Source organism: Nuphar pumila, chromosome 1 (assembly GCF_984573655.1).
Source record: "Nuphar pumila chromosome 1, dmNupPumi1.hap1.1, whole genome shotgun sequence".
NCBI classification, from domain to species: Eukaryota; Viridiplantae; Streptophyta; class Magnoliopsida; order Nymphaeales; family Nymphaeaceae; genus Nuphar; species Nuphar pumila.
Genome location: NC_143249.1, coordinates 168023679 through 168043165, shown reverse-complemented (window position 1 = coordinate 168043165; position 19487 = coordinate 168023679). Strand labels below are relative to the sequence as shown.

General features: G+C 38.3%; 1 protein-coding gene across 3 annotated transcripts; it reads right to left on the bottom strand.

Moving 5' to 3' along the window:
• Window positions 1-443: 443 nt before the first annotated feature.
• Window positions 444-18414, bottom strand: LOC149851226 (GATA transcription factor 28-like). Of its 3 annotated transcripts, none has more exons than XM_089999345.1 (7): window positions 17433-18414; window positions 13826-13912; window positions 13615-13748; window positions 8996-9124; window positions 1633-1738; window positions 945-1016; window positions 444-817 (listed from the first exon to the last, which is right to left on the bottom strand). In XM_089999345.1, exons 1-7 carry the CDS (start codon window positions 17868-17870, stop codon window positions 752-754), a joined length of 1032 nt encoding a protein of 343 aa, XP_089855471.1. In that variant the 5' UTR covers window positions 17871-18414; the 3' UTR covers window positions 444-751. The 3 variants fall into 3 exon arrangements, with proteins under 3 accessions (XP_089855471.1, XP_089855488.1, XP_089855480.1); XM_089999362.1 differs by having other exon boundaries at window positions 444-649; XM_089999354.1 differs by having other exon boundaries at window positions 13615-13727.
• Window positions 18415-19487: the final 1073 nt, after the last annotated feature.

The window sequence follows — 19487 nt, the reverse complement described above, 5'->3', positions numbered from 1 at the left end:
CTTATACCACCAGTCATGACTTGGTTTAAGCTTTGGTTGACCCATCGTACCTCTGTTGCACCAAGCCAGCCATGCCAACTTTCAATAACCAGCCGGGTCTTTTATACATCCATGATGACCATCTTTAGAAGCATAAACAATAACAATGGGCAAAGCCTGTTTTGAGTTGCAAAATATGATCATTTGTAAGTAATCCATGCTGCGCCTTTGCATCCTTACCAGAGTTCAGTAGGGAAACCCACTGGACTTCCTCCTCTATCCAAGCATCCAATGAGCAGAACAGCAAATTTGGGCAGGTTTCAAACCGTTCAAAGGCAACAGAAACCCTGACCAGAGGCAACATGATCCGACATACAACATACCTCACCCGAGTCACAAGCCAATCCTCACTTTCAGATTTTTTTGATTTCGATAGTCCACTTTCAGAAATTAAAAATGGTGCATTCTAGCAAATAAGCCTCATTTAGAGCAAGAATTAAAGGTCCAACAAAAGGAAATAACTTTACAGGAAATGACAGCAGATATTATATATACTCCTGTTGCTTCAAATATCCCAGAGTTACCAACCACAGAAAATGGGGTTACAAAGGAAAATATTTGAAGAAGCGACACCAGAATTCCTCAGCTACCTACTCCCATTTCCAGAAACCTGTTTTACAAATGTATATAATCAACAAGATAGTCGTCAAACTTATGGATGGATAAGCTGCCACGTGATTGCAGCTGGTTGCTCCCAGAGCAATGAGGGTAGTTAAGAGGAGTTATGATCATCTGAGGCAACGGTGGTAACCGGCTCATTGTTCTGCTGGGCTTTAATCTGCGTATAAGAAGTTTCCGGGGGAAGAAATAGAAATGATGCCACAGGGAAACCGACAAAAAGAAAAGGAAGATACATGTATTGGCAGAGAAAGGAGTTCGAGAACATGAGAAAATGAAAAGTGCACCTGTTCATTGGAGTTTGTTGGCGGATTCTGCGGTGGGGCAGCTGTGGTTCTAGAAAGATCTCTCAAAGTTCCCTGCAGGTAAAGCCAATAACAAAAAATACTTAGAAACATGCGCATCAAATGAGGATAATTCACTTTATAGGAATAATAAGCATGTTTGCAAGGACATATTGCCTAAGCAATGAGGACACTCCACTTTCAGCCGTCAAACATGCCCTCAGCTATACAGTGAAGTAGCACGCCACAAACAATGCTAGTAGCCACAACCCATGTCCTGGCAAGAGGGGCATACTTAAGCTAGAAAAAAAAAAAGATGGTGAACTAGTACACCACGATCATCTTAGTACTCGACGGGGTAAACTAGTATACTAGAATTTCATGTGACAGTGGATGCAAATCAATTTGCAGGAACTCAGAAGCTCCATAATATGGTAGATAATAATTTCAATTTGATGTTTCAGAACTGGGATAAAAAAAGAAAGAAACAAGACATAAAAAGATAAAAAAGGCAGTAACTAAAAAAGCAAAAGCCTACAATATCCATCGAATGTAACTCTGGAGAACACATAACACTACCAAAAACCCAGAAGGTGTACAATTAATAGAAAATGCAACGTTTAATGCAAGTGAAAAGTTGGTATACTTATGTGAAATCACCAACTGATACAAGCTCAGATGCCAATATTACCTTATTTGCCCACATGAGACCACATGCATTACATAAGGTTCTTGGCCCTGCAGGCCCGCGACGCATCATAGGCGTGGCTTTCTCACTGGTGCCACAATGACGACAACTGAACAATCAGACAAAATTAACAAATTTAAAAAAATTGCCAAGAAATATTCATAAAACATATAAGCAAATTGCGAGGAAAAGAATACTAGGAATAGTGCAGGAACATTCAAAGTATACAAATAAAAGTACACGGGGTAAAAGTGGTGATTTAATTGTCCTGCTTAACTCCATGTGTTTCCAGTAAATGTATCCCACGGTTCTGCCCATTGGCTACACTCAAGTTGGAATTTACCTTTTTCAAGTTGTTGACATCCATTCAGATTTTCATGTCTGTTAAACATAGATTTTCTGAGACCAACACTAGCACTTACAAGAGTAAAGGTCCTAGCATGAATGAACCCAAAGTTACGGCACCAAGATAGGAACATAGAAGAGTGATCACTGTGCAAATGTACTTATATATAATAACAATGCTTATAAAACTTCAAACAGTTTCCATTTTGAAACTAGCACTTGCAACAATACACATAAGCCACCATACATCTACACGCACCACTCACTAATCCTATTTCAAGTCCAACAATAAGATAAACAGCCTAATCCAATATTATCCTATCAGCTAAAACTGTAATCAGATGACTGAAAAAGATTAAGCTATCCAGTTGATAAGTAGAAGCTCATTCATCACATTATTTTCTGGAAAAAGAAAGACAGAGCGCATCTTGAAATTCAAGATCATTCTTAACAAGATCTTTAAGGATGTGTAACTACACAGGTTGAAATTTATTCTTAACAAGACCTTTAAGGATGTGTAAGTACACAGACTGAAAGTTCAGCATGTTACTCACCATTTTGAATCTATTTTTCCTTTCATAAGAAATATATTTCTTATGGTAAAAAGAGAAGTCCACAGAATAGGGCCAACCATTCCCTAGGAAAGCATCATAACATGGAAAGTGCTACAAGGTAATGACAGTACCTATCCCATAAGATCAAGCCAAAGTTTCATGGGAAAATTATATGGCTTGCTAACAAGACTAATAGAGGCCATACAAATGAACAAACTTACAGGCTGCATGATATGAGTTTTAATATTTTATGGAGTCACTAGTGACATGATCAGTCAGAATTTGAACAAAACCACCGAGAAGCTCAAGGGGAAAAGAGCACTCTTAACCAACTTGCCAAAGGAAGAAGCATATAAACGGCAAGCTACATGAGACATGGAGAAGATCATGGGCATGGAATTCTGAGAAACACAGCAAAATCAAGTTATGAAAAAAAAAGAGTGTAACTTAGCATGTAAGTTACTGCACAACTTTGGTGTGCATTTATATTGCAAACAGAAATGGTTTCTGAGTGTGTTATCTATAAATGAGACACCTTCCAGAAATGCTACCAAACTTGTGTACGAAAAAGAAAGCAGTTATTCAATCTAGATGGCTGACATTAGAGAAGAGGAACAAGAAGCAAGAAGGGAGAGAACTCAAAAGAACTTCATTACTAAAGAATAGGAAGATACAACTTAAAGGGTCGACCTCTCTTGGTTACTAAGACAAAAGCTGTTTACCCATAACTGCTAGCTAGATTACAGAATTGCCCCCATTAAGTAATCTGTGTACATGATATGTGAGGGTAGCACAGAAATAGAAATACATATGATACAAAGCATATTACACTTCTCAACAGCAGTTAAGCACATATCACACTGACACTATCCCACATCACACAAGGTTTGCTAGGAAACATTGCCCGACACAAACAACCCCCCCCCCCTCTTTCCCCAGCTAATGTCCTTGAATTCAAATAACCCAGCAAAAAATCTAATTCTAGCTGTAAAGTGGAGCATAATAGTAGGTTGTGTAGGGATTAGATTCCATTCCTTCCAAATTGTATCACTGCTTTCTCTGTGAATCCCTGTAAGGCACGGGTTCGGTGGAGTACCCAAGCTTTACTTCGTAGGGGAACGGACTCATTAAGTAACCCATGTTTCTAAGAAGGTTCCTTGTCATCACACAAAAAAAAAGCAGGTCACTGGTGATTGCTATGTCTGAAAAGATGGAAAGAGGCTAGAGAACAAGGAAACCATCAACACAAACAGAAAGAAGTAAGTGTTGTATAGGTAGCAGCAGCTTCCAGATGTATTTTAGCCTATTTAACAGCAGCCCCCATGTACAACTAGTTTTAGGCTCTGTTCGGAAAGTGGAGATGGGAAGGTATTATGGAATTTAATGACGGTTTAATAATATCGCCTACCCCTACAGGTGTTTGGGAACCCTGTTTTGGGAGATGAGAATGGCATTCAGAGTGGAGATGGGCCATTTCCAACTACATCTTCACAAGGATGTAGTTGACAACTCCAGCCTCATTACCCATTTCCTTATCCACTCCCATCACTCCTCTCCAACACCGGCCCCCAAACAGAGCCTTAGGCACCTCGCAAGCATCTGTCTAAATCAAGGCATAAACTCAACCTTCAATGGCCAAAGAAAAGAAAAAAGTTATAGGTAGTGGCTTGGAAGTACACTGAACATTGGCAAGGGAAGAGATGGTAAATTAAATAGTCAAGATAACAAGAAAAGTTAAGTATCATCACCCAATAGACTCTTTAACTGTATTCAAATTCAGTAAGGTCCCAGTTAAACTAGCATATTTCCTTCTTACACATTCCTTTGACGATTTCCTATATGCCAAGCAATTGCAAAATTCTTGCCAAAAGGCCCAAAGGCCCCAAACCATGCACCGTAAATCAAATTTATAACATAATAACAAGCAAGACATTATTACACGCACTCATGCAGCATTATCAGCATGCCTAAGTCAATGCTGACACACACACACACACACACCGCATGTGCACATCCACACAGCACACACAGATGCACATGCCTACACGTGCACCCCCCCACCCCCACACACACACACATGTGTGTGCCTGCACACACACACACACACTACAGAAGTACCAATGCAGCCTTTTTTTCTGAAAATCAACCCATGTCACACAAGGTGTAATATCATTATTCAGATGATAGAGATGACTTTAAATTTTCAGTTTAGCATTGTGCAATAATTCCAATCCAACTAATTTGGGGAAAAATTTCATGAGATACCAAAAGAACCGAGACCCACTAATCATCTAGTTCATTTTCCATATTAGAAAAGACAGTTATTATTTAATGAAAAACATTATCAGCTATTTCACAGGGACACGTTACTTTGGTCACATGTCCTGCATGACAAGTGACATGATGACATTATCAGCAGGACACATTCTGTACATGCTGTTACCGCAGCATGTCCAGGGTTGCTTTCATCCTTTTTAAACCAAAGCAAATTGGAAAAAGAAGAATAATAAAACAGAGTTAAAGGCTATCTCTCTCTCAACAACATTAATTGTTTTAAATTTTAAATAGAACATCCTATTCTGAGTTTTAAGAGCCCTTTAACTTGTTTATTTAAAGTATATAATTTAAATTACTACATACATAATTGTTCATATCTAATAAAATTGAAATATCTAATTAATAATCTTAACTAATGTATATTCTATTATTCTCAAATATTAGGCTCACAATATATGTGTGTGTGTGTGTCCTCATGGCCTATGCATTTGTGTCTTTGTGGATTATCAGAAAAGGGAAAAGAAGAAATTGACAAGATGTCATCAGAACAAAATTAAAATTACAATGTCAAAAAAAGAAAATTAATTTTATGTCTTTTAGACAGTGTCAGCATGTTCGATAGAGACTAGAAACAGCAATCTATATGAATAAGCAGTTTAAAACAAGCCCCAAAGGGATTTGGCGTAATGGGATTGGAACTAGACCACTAGGCAGGCGGTCTAGGTTTAAATCCCATCGGCGTCACCCCTTGTGCATGCCGAAGCGTGGTGACTTCCTGGGCAAGGGGTAAGCCCACCGAATTTTATGCTGCCAGGATAGTGATCGTAAGTACGGCAAGCAGAGCCAGCGCAGCTAGGTCTCTAATCTTGAGGGCGGCTTCTTCGTGTAAATATAAAAAAAAAAGTTTAAAACAAGCTCGTCAAATCCAGAGAACAAGAATCACAATAAAAAACCTAAAATGAGGTAACTTAAAGATAACACCGACGATGTAGAGGCGCTAAAATATAGCCTGAGGTAGAGTATAATGAAGAGAGAGAGTATTAGTCATGATCAAAGTTGTCAGTCGAGAAAGCGGGAGCGGAAAGTGATTCGGGAAGCGGAAGAAGGAAGTGAGGCACTTCTAAAATTTTAGGAAGCAGAAAGCGGGGGACGACTTAGATGCGAACAGGGAATCGTCTCGAAAGCGAGAAAAGAAGCAAACCGGAAGCAACCTAGGAAGCGAAAAGGAAAGCGACCTAGGATTCGAGTGGAAAGCGAATACGAATCAAATTTTCCCAATATTGGGCAAAAAAAAATTGTTAAAGGCTCCAAGCCCCCCAAAAAAAGAAAATTCACTTCCTGATGTTGGGAAGAGTGTGGAAAGCGACCGGGAAGAGTGTGGGAAGCGATCAAGGAAGCGAAATGGGAAGCACGTTTCCCCGTAATGGAAAGTGCACTTCCCATTTAAAATGGTCACTTCCTTGCGAGTTTCGAAAGCGGTGCATTTTGCGCTTCCGAAACGCGCTTTGAGAAAGCACGCTTCCCCGAGTGCTATAGCATTTTCGGTAACCCTGGTCATGATGACTCCTTCTGCATGGGACAAAGCATTGTGGTGATTGTGATGATTATAGAGATAATTTTCCTATGACAGTGTCATCATTCATAGAGTTGAAGCAAATGATGGTCCTGATCAACAAAGCATTAAACTAAATGCAACAAAGGAAAAATGCATGGGTATTTTTATGGACCCATCAGAGTCAGGAGAGCTGAAAGTTGCAACCCCACAAACCATGTCTATGGTGTTAAAATTTGCTGGATCTGCTTGCAGTTATGTACTTGTTGGTGTTGAACAATCAGATCTACTGAAGCAAATGCATTGTGGAGCTATTCTTCAAAGTCAGCAATGCATGTTAGATTCTGTTACTAGGGATTTCAGATATATAGGAGAAGCTCTGTCATTTCTAAAAGATACTTTTGAACCATTAACGAGTACAGATCTTGTCAAATAAGTTAATCTTGCACTATTCTAGCCTCTATTGGGGTACATCTGGATACACATACAAATTGAATTTGAATGCAATATCATGATACTGGACATTTTTTTTATTTTATCATGGTTGATATATTGCAAGTTTGTAACGTTATCAAAAAGGAAGTTGCCCATAACCATCCCCTCCCCAAAACCCGAGCTACAACCCCCTCCCCAAAACCCAAGCCACAACCCCCTCCCCCTTGAAAATTGGAAATTGATGCCACTTCTTTCTCTCCCTAAAAAATAGATGTTTTTGAAATTGTCTTATTTTATCACGGTTGATATATTTATGAAAGTTTTCAGTGTTTTTCAGGTACTTTGAAAGAAATCTGGTTTTACCAAGATTTAACCCATAAAATAATATCCTCAATCACTTTTAACCAAAAGTAGAGGTTTCAATCTTTCCAATGAGCCAAAAAATCACTTTGATCCGACATCAGAGTGAAAAGCTACGGCCAAAACATGTTTTTGGTTTTCGAAATAACCTTTTTGAAAACTAGGATGCACTTTGAGGGCATTTTTGTCATTTTAAATTATTTAATTTGTTTCTGAACATAAAATACTGATCATAGATGAGATGTTAGCATTAAAATGCCACAAACCGTTTGTCAAATGCATTATTAAATCTCATGATATTCGCATTTTCTGCAATGTGTTAGATCGGGACCAATCCAGTTCGGGTATTGACCCGAACCAGATCTAGACCCATTTGGGTTTGCGCTGCACCAGTCCTGCAGACTAGAGCGGACCCAAGTTTGTGCCTTTCAGTACAACTGAGGCAGGTCCCTTGGATCTGGATCCAGATCAGGATCAGACCCGATCCAGTTGGCCCAGACCCAATAGAGTCAGCGCCAGTTAGTACAGCTGGTGCAGACCTCTTGGGTCTGGACCTGGATCAAATCCAGACCCGATCCGAACCTGACCTATGGCAAAAGGCTTGTGCCAGCCATACTAACTGGCATAGACCTGTGCCAGTCATGATGTCTGGTGCAGATCCTGGACTCTGTTGTGCAGAAAACACTATATATACCCCTCATTTATGTCATTTTTCAGACATTCTGAGCTTGGGTGAGCTCCTCCACTTGAGTGCTTTGGTCCTGGTGGAGAATTGAGAAAACCCACCTTCTTCATTCTTGTCATTCGCATCGGGGAGCAGCCACACGGGGTAAATTTCCTATTTTCTTCCTAGGCTAGGTAGCACTCTAAGTAGTTTTCTTTTCCTAGGTTTTAAGCTAGTTTTCTTGCTTGGTTGGCAACCAAGCTGAGAAATGCTAGAGTGCTTAGCACTCTCTTGTTAAGTTTTATATATATATATATATATATATATATATACATATATATTCATATGTATATGTATATAATGATGTAATAGGTAAATACCCTCTAAGGATATTTTCGTCATTTTACTCATGTAATAGTACTATTCATTAGGAACAGTTTTTTCTCTTATTTATTTTTTATCTTTGTATTTAAAGTCTTTTTTGTAAAGAGCATGGGCGCTATGGTCAAAAGACCATAGAGTCGTTGGGGGGCTCCCAACAATTCTATTGGGAGCTCCCCAATAGATTCTCATGCTCTCCCTTTGTGTATAAATAGGGGTTGAACTTGAACCCCTCTCTTGTAACCAATGCTTCTCTTAAGCATTTATGCTCAATAAAGATAAATATTTTTTCTATTTAGTTCGTTAATGTTTTATATAAACTTAGTGCTTGTGTTGTTGCCCCTTATTGGCTATTGTTTTGTCCTATAGTGGACTTGTGATTGTGATATTGTAAGCCCTTAGAGGCATTGGTTTGTCCTTATGCACTTTTGTGATCGTGATCTTGTAAAGCCCCTAGTGGCATTGTTTTTGTATTTTTCACTATTTCATTACATCTACTACCTCTTATGAATAGTTTACTTTTGCCGCTTCTCGCTTAGGATTTTCTCATGTTCTATCATGGAAAATACTAAGCATACTATGACAATTTCGGAAAATGAAAGTGCCCCCCAACACATCATCTTTTTATATTCTTAAGAATAAATATATAATACAATATATTTATTTCGGAAAAAAAATAAAAATTTCAAAATATAGATATACTTAAAGAACATCAAAATGTACCATTGATCTTATAATCAAGAAACACTATAATAAAATATTAGGAGAAAGAATAGCTATGGTAAAATCTAAGCTTACGCAGCCTCTTGAGGTTCGTTGCCCTCTTGATTCCAACTTTGAGCAGCAGCCTCCCAATTTTGTACGGTTGATGATGCTTCATCAGGATTTGTCTTTGATGAAGTAAATTGACCTTTATTACGATGCATCCTGACATAAGAAAATCAAAAGAAGTTATCAACTGCAAAAAAAAATTATACACACACACACACACATATATCAACTGGAAAAAAAGAAAGACTACAAACATTAAAAATGAGCATAACATCAACTGTCAATGAAAGGAAAAATAACAGCCCAACGCATCAGAAAACCAAAAGATCACTATGATTCGAGAAACAATGTCCTTGTAGAGATGATATTGATGAAACAACACACTAACTGACCAGGCATGCTGAGCTCACAGAAAAGATACCTTTATAAGAGGTAAAAAAAAACAATTTTGAGACTTTTTTTCTTATAGTTACTCCTGAGATCATGTACAATGAATGATTACTTGCATGCTTAGATACTAAAACACAAAATTGAAGTACCTTTTCAGACAAGACATAAATCTCAACACCAAGAAACACATTTGTTGAAATTGAAAACTTGGTTTACAAATCCATATAAAGATGATAGGACAGACTGGTAGCAGAAGTTGCCTTATGCAATTGGTGATTATAAAGACAAATATGTCAAGAACAATTAATATCAGGGCTTTTCTCTGTAGCAAGCAACCAAAAATTGAAAAAAGGCTTGGAAGAGAAGCTACGGAGCAGCTTAGACATCTACAGATGGCTCCTACCTGGATAGCAGAAGTGACTTTCTTCTCTGCAGCAGCTTGTGAAATACAAAAGCTGTCATGATAAGACTAGGCCCATATTTACTCATTTATCCGTCAGCAAAATTATGTTCAGAGAGAGAGAGAAAGACAGAAACCGTCGATTATCATTGATGGGAACTCATTAAGCACAGCCCTTCATAGGTTAGGGGCATGCTAAAGCTAGATTAGGAGTGTGTCAGCTGAAAGCAGCATACGGCGAATAATATATGATGACAATTTGACAATTATTAATTCAGGAAGGAAAAAGAAACCTCATACATCAATAAATAACTGGAAAGTGAAAAAGCTTTTAAACTTAAATTTACAAATGAAGTTACTAAAAGAAAAGAAATTTTCTCCAACACTAAATTAAATATTTCTTACATAAATACAATGAATATCGCAGCATTTTGGCTGTGCTTAGACATACACACATGTGCACATACAATCAATAAAGAACGGTACAACTTAGTAAATTCCAAGAATGACTTAAAGAATTTGTGGTCGCCATGGGTCAGATATTCATCCCCTGAGTTTAAGCTGAACACTGTTTTCTCTGTTTTTTGTCAGAGATCAAGTAAGGTCCACTGTTAAATCACTATAACATCAAACCCCATATCAGGCAGAAGGATCTAATGGCTAAACAATATTGACCAATGACCATAAGGACACATTTGAAGATAATGAATAAAAAGTTAGCAAAAAAAATTGGCAGAAAAAAAAGTCAGACCCTTGGAATCTGTCTTTTTTTACAGGATTTTTAGGTAAAAAGTCTCGCAAAAAGACAGAAAAGGTGGAGAAACTTTCCTGTGTTTAACTAAAGCTATGGGACCAACATAAAAGCAGGATAAAAAGTGTGAATCATCACTGACCCACTTTAAACCATGTAACTGTGAGAGATCAAAATTTTCAGATTGGATTTGTCCTCTTCCGAGCCATGCCTTGTGAGATAGTTTAATGTTGTTAAATGCAATGGAAGGATCTTGTAATTTCAATGGAATTTTGTGATGTAATCATCGTATTTTATTACTGCTTGTCTGCTTTTTTTTCTTTAGCAAACGAAAATTGTGTTAAGAAAAAGCAAAAATAGATTGGTGTTTGAAAGGGTGGTCGACCTTGGTGCCTCCTAACCTACCGCTGAATTGTGCAGTACATCACTTCCACACAGTGGCCTATGGCCATTCGTCATCTAAGCTTCATCTGCTGCTATTCAGAGCTAGGATTATGAGTCCATTGAAAAAAAAACATGATTATGAGAGGTTAGCTATTTACACACCTATACAACCCAAACATATATCCCCAATCACAAAATCTGTCATGATATTCAAAATAAAAGTAAATTATATCCATGAAAACTTACAAAACGTAATTCAGTTATGGATATGCATAAAATTTTATAGAAAATGTTAAAAGTCATTCCTTTTCAGTAGTGTTGTTAAAAATGCGCCTCGTGCCTTGCCTTGAGGCGCACATATAAAGCGTAAAGTTAGCGAGGTCCACGCCTCATGGCGAGGTGTGCCTCAGCCTGAGGCATGCACCTCATTTTTTACAAGTCAAATGAGGGTCAAAGCCCCAATTTGACAAAAAAAGAGGGAGGCCGCGACTGATTAGGGACTCCCCCCTCTCGTCTCTCACTCTCATCTCTCACCCTCTCTCTCGTCTCTCACCCTCCTCCCTCTCTCTGTCGAGAAGAAGGTGCTCTCCCTCTCTCTCGTCTCTCACCCTCCTCCCTCTCTCTGTCGAGAAGAAGAAGGTGCTCTCTCTCTCTCTCTCTCTCTCTCTCTCTCTCTCTCTCTCTCTCTCTCTCTCTCTCTCTCTCCCTGTGAGCTTTATCTAATCAATTTGGATCAAGCTGTAATGATGTAAAAACATGATTTTTTCAATTGTGAAATGTTGGTATGTTGCATTTCTTTTATTTATTAATTTTATTTATATTTTTACATATTTTTAAAGGATTTTTTAAAGTTATTTTTAAAAAAAATTGAGGTTCCCGCTTTACGCCTCACTTCAGTTTTTGGTGGAGCGCTATGCTACGCCTCAACGCTTTTCACAACATTGATTTTCAGTTATACCCATTACTTTGTCTTAGACACAGTACTACCAGATTTTTAGCACATTTTCTTGATCTGCCAACTTTCCAGCTTTTTAACAAGTATACCTCCTCTAATTGCTTTCTCTCACAATGTCAGACCAGTGGATTAATGGACTACCTTATGATGCCTAACATCTAGCTTGAAATAGGTATCTATCAAGCATCAATGCACACAGTACTTAACACTGTTGAAGAACACGGCCAAAATGGCTGGGCCATCAATTTTGTGAGAATTCTCCCACACGATGAAAAAATCATTTTCATATCTGAAGGTGCAATAGAATATCAACTCCATCCTTCACAATAGCTTCTGTGTTGAAACCGTGCATGCTACCAAATTGAGTCGCAAACACTCACCGGGTCCAGACACCCCCACCCGTGCGCACATGCATGCACACACACAGGAATGTATGTGGATGGGAGTGAGGCAGCGAGTGGGGCTTTGTTTTCATGTGCTTGTGAGGGTTGTGTATATATGTGCACTATTGCATGGATAGTGGATACTAATGGGAAAATCATTTTAATATACTTTAGAAGATGTATTAGTTTTTCTGTCACTTTTTCCTTTATGTTTCTGTACATAAATACAGTAGACTGAAAAATGATATTATTTAAGGAGGCTTGCTTGGTTTTTTACATTTTTATTCTTTTTCCCTCTTAAATTATTTCTTTGTAACTAATGGCGACCTCCTGTCATTCATTCCCTTAGCGCCAAATTTGGATTGTGGCACTATAACAAATTTGGCTTGTGAGGGTTGTGTATATATGTGCACTATTGCATGGATAGTGGATACTAATGGGAAAATCATTTTAATATACTTTAGAAGATGTATTAGTTTTTCTGTCACTTTTTCCTTTATGTTTCTGTACATAAATACAGTAGACTGAAAAATGATATTATTTAAGGAGGCTTGCTTGGTTTTTTACATTTTTATTCTTTTTCCCTCTTAAATTATTTCTTTGTAACTAATGGCGACCTCCTGTCATTCATTCCCTTAGCGCCAAATTTGGATTGTGGCACTATAACAAATTTGAGTTGCTATTCCACCCTATATAGTTTGCAACTTTGCACTGTGTGTAACGTGATTAATTTTAATGGGGCAGAATTGGAAACCACCTCAAATTAAGGCTCTTGAAATTCTACATTAAAAAAAAAAGGAATTGGGTTCTTGGAACTCAAAGGCAAGTGCTTGGTTGACAACCATCTCTTTGATCTTTTAGTGCAAGATATGAGATCACCAGACCATTATCATTAAGAATGACGGAAGCATGATGGGGCAACATAGCCCTCTCTGTAGCCTTCCAAGTTTTCCAATTGCCAAAACAGCAAAGAATATGAACAACTTGAATCATTGGTTCACTCACAAGTAAATTTAACAAAGAGTGTTTCATGATTGATAATTCCTATCAATAGAAACCAATGCCAAGGTACTTTTTGTAGTGCTGAGAATATACCAATTTTATAGATCCATGTCCAGTTAAAGAACCTGAAGATTAATGACAATTCTACATATAATGGATGACCTTAATGTTCTATCATGTTGATGTCATGCACAGAACACATGTTGACAATCCCATAATCAATGGAAACTGCAGAGAAAGCAAGTGACAAGCAGCAGGCTTGTGCAGCAGCCTTGAAAGCAATAACATTCTGGTTACATTTTGTATGGTAATTGCACCATTTCACAAACTAATTAAATGATCACAATGATGCTACCAAAATAACGAATGTGCAACCTATACCTTAGGGCAACCTCTTTTCGCACGGTATAACGGATTCTTTTATCAAAATTTCGCTCTTTTCTTTTCTCGCGAAATCTTGTCAATGATGCAATGCGTTGGGGATAGTTCATGCGCTGGGGAACATCAGAATACCCCTGGTTGACAACATTAGTAAACAAGAGTATAAGAAAAAAATCAAATCTACCAAAAGGACTTCAAGAAATGCACATACCCTGCAATGTTGATGTCCAGATAATGACATGGCAGGCAAGCCAGGAGGCATTTCACGCCCACCAAGTAATAAGAGCACCGCTTGCACCTAAAAGATGCAACATGAAAAGGATTACATGATTTTTTCCAAATGTTGTATTGTATCAAATATATTCTATGATGAGAGAAAGCATTCAGAAACAAAACTAAAAATTATTGAAATGTGTCAATGCACTGACATATCTGTTAAACACGATAAACTATAATACAGAAATATATGTAAAGCACCCATGTTTATCCATCTATTTAGATAATAAGGACAATAAAATGCAGCTTTTTAGTGGCTCCCTTTTTCTCTCCATGTAATGGCTAAAGTGAGAGGGCCACCTGTGCCACCAAACGGGCCAGGGACCTTAACAGCCAAAAGTGCAGCATTTGTATGCACTCATAAGTAAAGCAAATCTAAGCAGGATCCCAGACAGGGCACCAAAACAGACAACATGAAGAAAACACAACCCATGAGTTAGCTAATGATGCAAGACCTTATGCATGACATAAGCAGATATTACCTAACTGAACAGAAAGGGACAAAAGCTCAAAATAACAGTAATTAGCCTAGAGAAACATTATACCCTGGCCAAGAGCCTAGTCCATCTTAGATGAATGACAAAACTTTGAAGGACAAAAGAATGCTATGAAAAGCAAGGGTACAATGTCCAATGCCCACATAAGGGTTTAGGAGTGCCCAAAAAGACTGGGCACAAGCTGTGCAGAATGTTTGGGAGGCTGAATGGCAGATAAAAGCCAAGATCTGCATATGCCCTCGTCTCCAACCATTTCTTTGGCAGCACCCAACAAGGGAAACACATATAGTTTCCAACCATCTTCTTTGCCTAAAAATGGCCAGTGTAGACAATAGCTATTAATAAAAGCGTATACATGAGTGTAAGATAGACAGATAGCTATAGAGAGAGAACCATTAAACAATCAAGATAATTCATCTCATCAGTGCTGGTCATGCTTTCAAGTAGGTGCTTCATGCTTATCCTTAAGATATTATGGACAAACTCATGCAGACAACCTTGTTAGCCCATAGACCAGTGCCGAGATGACAAGAACACTGACTGACACCAAACACACATCTGTCATCTGGGTACGGGTGCGGGTACGAAGGGTACAACACAGCAATTTCAAAAAATAAGGGTATGGGGACACTGCTATATATATATATATATAGAGAGAGAGAGAGAGTGTAATGGGTCCATGCTAAATGAGTTTTTCAGGGTTTTTTTGTTTTATTTTTAAATTTTGACCGTACAGATGTGATCTATGTACTTGATTTCATAGGGATACTCTTGAAGTGTTCGATTCCGACACATAGGTGGGTTTTAATAACGTTTGAAAAATCAACAGTCCAAAATCATTGTAAATTTTCGAGGCTCCAAATATCATTTTTTTCATCGAAAACACATCATCCAGGTGTGGATTCCTCATAAATTGATCATGCCTAACACATTTATGGGGTCAGAACTGCGAAAAAAACACATGAAGAGAAGAAAAACCCATTTAGCAAGTTGCATTTTGCAAGGACCCATTTCTCTCTCTATATAGAGAGAGTTTCGATCTAGATCAAGTGTGGATCTAGATCAAGACCCAAACTCCGCTTCTCTCTCTCTCTCTCTCTCTCTCTCTCTCTCTCTCTCTCTCTCTCTCTCTCTCTCTCTCTCTCTCTCTCTCTCTCTCTCTTCGCAACCCTCACCCCACCACCTCTCTCTCTCTCTTCGTAAACCCCACCCACACAGCCTCTCTCTCTCTCTCTCTCAGTGAGAGAAGAAGAAGAAGAAAGATAAGGTATGTCTCTCTCTTTGTTCCTCCTCTTTTTCTTCTCTCTCTCTAAGTCTCTTCTTCTTCTTCTTCTCTTGATGTCGAGGGTGGGAAGGGGGGAGGGTTTAGACAAAAAAAGAAAAAAAAGAGAGATTGTAAGTTTGGAGTCGGGTCTTAGTTAGACTCGACCCAACTCACAGGCCCACATACCCATGCCATGCCCGGTACCCGTACGCGTGTTGGGCCGTGTCGACACAAGTGGCCTCTTATGTTGTGTCCCAGTGACATAGACACACATAAATACAATCAAATGTGTGTTAAGCATGCCAAAGCCATATCCGCAATTTTAACAAAGTTTACTGTTATGACCATGGTTCATGATCTTGTTGATCATTTTTTTATAACTTGTCATTGGTCTGACTTTATTTGTATTTTTTAACACTTTTAAGTAGACTTGGTTGTTTATATTTGTTTTCCTTACATAGGAACACTTCACCTTATGTCACATAAAAGTCTAAACAACTAAAAAGATGTGTAACCTTATTACATAGTCACCAATAGTGTTATCTGAAAATGTCTTATTTTTAACATCAGCCATCCAAAACGTTGAAATATTGTTATTTGAAAATGTCCTATTTTTAACATCAGCCACCCAAAACGTTGAAATATTGACACATTTTCAAAATATCACCAGAACATAAATATCATGATAAAGTTACTTTTCTATCGCAATAGTATCGTGAAAACCCTAGCACAAGTTCTTTTGTGTAGTTAAGAAAAGTGATTTCTTGAATAGATAACAACATTAAAAAATTCCATAATTTTCCAAAGAACAAAGTTTCAACCACAAAATTTCACTTGGTTTGGTTCAAAGACCAAATGAAAATTATGAAATTGATGAAATGCATTTCCTTTATTCTGAAAAGGAATGGATGGGGACAGATTGTCAGGGATTTTCCTTTTATTCCACAAAGTAACAAAGAAGGTTACTGCAAGAGATAATTTAAGATGGGTATGTTTGCTAATTACTACTTGGATGGTAGAAAAACTTCTACAACTACAGAAAAATTTAAGGCTTTTTTCTTTCTTTTAAAGTGTCATGGCTTCTAATGTTTGAAATATTTCTTTCTTTCAACATTTGTGTGTTCAGCTAAGAGAGAACTTTTACTCTAATGTCATGTCCTATGTCCGGCTATGATTTAGGGTATTAAATCAGGGGCATAATTATTTTCGTTTACCACATGTTATAATTTAGGATTTTAAGGAAAAAATATTATCACAAATTTAAAATAAATACAATTAGGTTAATTTAATTTTAGGTTATTGGCTAATCATGATTTGCCAATGAGCCCGGATTCACTGAAAATATGACCCATGAGGTTGACCAAATTTTCATCCAATTAATGTTCCCAGGGAAATGCCGGGGGGGCAGACATGATAAACAACTTACCATGCTCTTTTCTTATTTAAGTTTGAAAACTCAATCACCTTCTCTCTTTCATTAGGATCCTCCATTAGGAGGGCAGTTTAAACTAGCGTAAAATGAGAATGAATAAAGGATCTACCTCAGACGGATCAAGACTTATAAGAGAGAACATAATGTTAGTTGTGCTTTCAAAGGGCATAAGAATGATAAATAACAACGTCGATCAACAATAAAAGTATGAGAAATCTCCATCGCATTACGAAGCGTATCTTCACAAGTGAAACGGGAAAGCAAGCAGAAGGACGGATTATGTAAAGCAGATATGTTAACCATGACCGCAGCAGTTGATGAGAAACAGATACAGAGCCGAAAGAGATACCTTTTCCGGCGAGACCGAATCGAACACATAGACTTCTCCCTGAAACGACAGCGTAAGCTGGTTCGATCCCTGGCTCCGTGGAGGCATAACAGAGATGGGGTCAGGAAGATTAACGGTGTCGGACGGCTCATCCTCATCCATCCCCTCGCTGCCACCGTCGTCCTGATCGTCGTCTAGCCCAGTCTCGTTGTTGTGATGAAGCGCGTGGCCGTGATCCTGCGGGAAATGCCCTTGCATCTGCCCCGTGGCGTCCCTGCCGTGCATTTTGGCTTCCCCGTCGTCAATCTGGCCGGGAAGACGCATGTTGTGCACATGCATGTGGTGCGAGCTCACCTGCTCCTGGTCAGACGCATGGGAGGCGGGTTTCCCTTGGGCGAAAAGGGCCGGGTGATGACTCTGCAACTCTTGTCCCTCCGCATCATCGTGGTTCTCCGACATCACTCTCTCGCATAGCGCGAATTACCGCTTACGCAGCACAACCAAATCCCCCAATCAAAACCCTACCTTTAAACCCTAATCTACAACATTCGCTTGATTTCAACAAGATACCTAATTCTCTCGGATTGAGGAAAACAAAAAGTTACTGACCTGAGAAACTATTGATCTAGACAAGAAGAAATCCCTGACAAGACATGAAATTTGACCCTAAAGAAGATCGGAGAAAAGGCCTAAATCAGAGCGATTTGCGAGCAAACCCTATATCTATGAATCGCCTAAAAAACCTCGCTTTCGGCAGGAGGAAAGGGGTTCACAAAAGAATCCATCCGAGGGAGAAGAAAGCGAGATCGACGGACCCGAAAGAGGAATCCGACAGCCGGAAGAAGAAGAAAAAGGGAAGGAGGGAGAAACCGTTCCGGGAGAGAAGGCCGGGATCGATGGATGAGGATCGATTTTCCGGCGAGGGCAGCCGAATGCCGGCAGTGTTACGCCGGAAAAACCCCGTCGCGCGGCGAGAAAAAAAGAGAAAAACCTTTCGGTTCAGCAGAAGAAGACGGACCAACCCTTGGGTTTGATCCTAATGCCATCGATGGCGACTAGGGGTTTGGGTAATAAACCCTCCAATTATAGGAAATTACGGGGATGTCCTCATGTGGATGCAAATGGATCGGGCTCAATCGAGGGTCTCAGATAGTCACCCGACCCATTATTCTAAATATATGCGTTCGGATCGGGCTCCGATTACATGAACACCCGATTCTAAAAGGAAAAAGTTTAAAAAAATGTTGAGCGATATATACAAGTTCAACGGAGTTTTGATTTTATGAAACAACTTAGAAAATGAACATATATATCAGATTTTTCTTGAGAAATAAGATAGATATCCAAATTCAAGGCTCAATGTGACCTAAAACACATACTAGATATAATGGGATCCACATTCCATTTTCAGCCTTTTTTCACTTAAGTGTTCTAGACAGGGGAGGAGCCAATAATTTAAGCTAGGGTGGGCGCAAATGCATAATGAATCATGAATCGGCTTGTTCACTAGTGACTCGTGACTCGACCGGGTCAACTCAATGCATCTAGTCATTTATTAACAAAAAATTAAAGTATCGAATAGCTAAATTAGTGTCTTCAACTATAAATTAGATAACATAGTTCATGTAGTCTAATAATATTCATAGAACGGATTCTAACTTGGATCTTGCTTCCAACATTTATAGATTTGTTCAAACACATTTTAACATGCCCATCAAACATTCAAACACGTAGCTTCATAACTTGCTCATCAATTCATTAAAAGTCATAAATTTATTTAATGCTCATAAATTCCTCCAAACATTCAAAGTTCAAATACAAACATAAATTTCTTCTACTAACATTTAAACACAAATTTAAATTCATTCAAACATATTCTAACATGCCCCATAAAACTTTCAAACATGTAAGTTCATAACTTGCTCATCAATTCATTAAAAAATATAAATTTATTCTCCACTCATAAATTTCTTCAAATATTCAAAATTCAAAAACAAACATATATCATTTAAACACAAATATAAATTTTTTTTATTTTTAAATACAAACATAAATTCATTCAAACATATTTAATAT

Coding starts and splice junctions, on each gene's coding strand:
- LOC149851226 (XM_089999345.1), bottom strand. CDS start 17,870: ATGTCGGAGAACCACGATGATGCGGAGGGACAAGAGTTGCAGAGTCAT. Junction 9,125..13,614: donor CGAAAAGAGGTTGCCCTAAG/GTATAGGTTGCA, acceptor TTCTTATGTCAG/GATGCATCGTAATAAAGGTC. Junction 1,017..1,632: donor GTCTCATGTGGGCAAATAAG/GTAATATTGGCA, acceptor CTTTACCTGCAG/GGAACTTTGAGAGATCTTTC.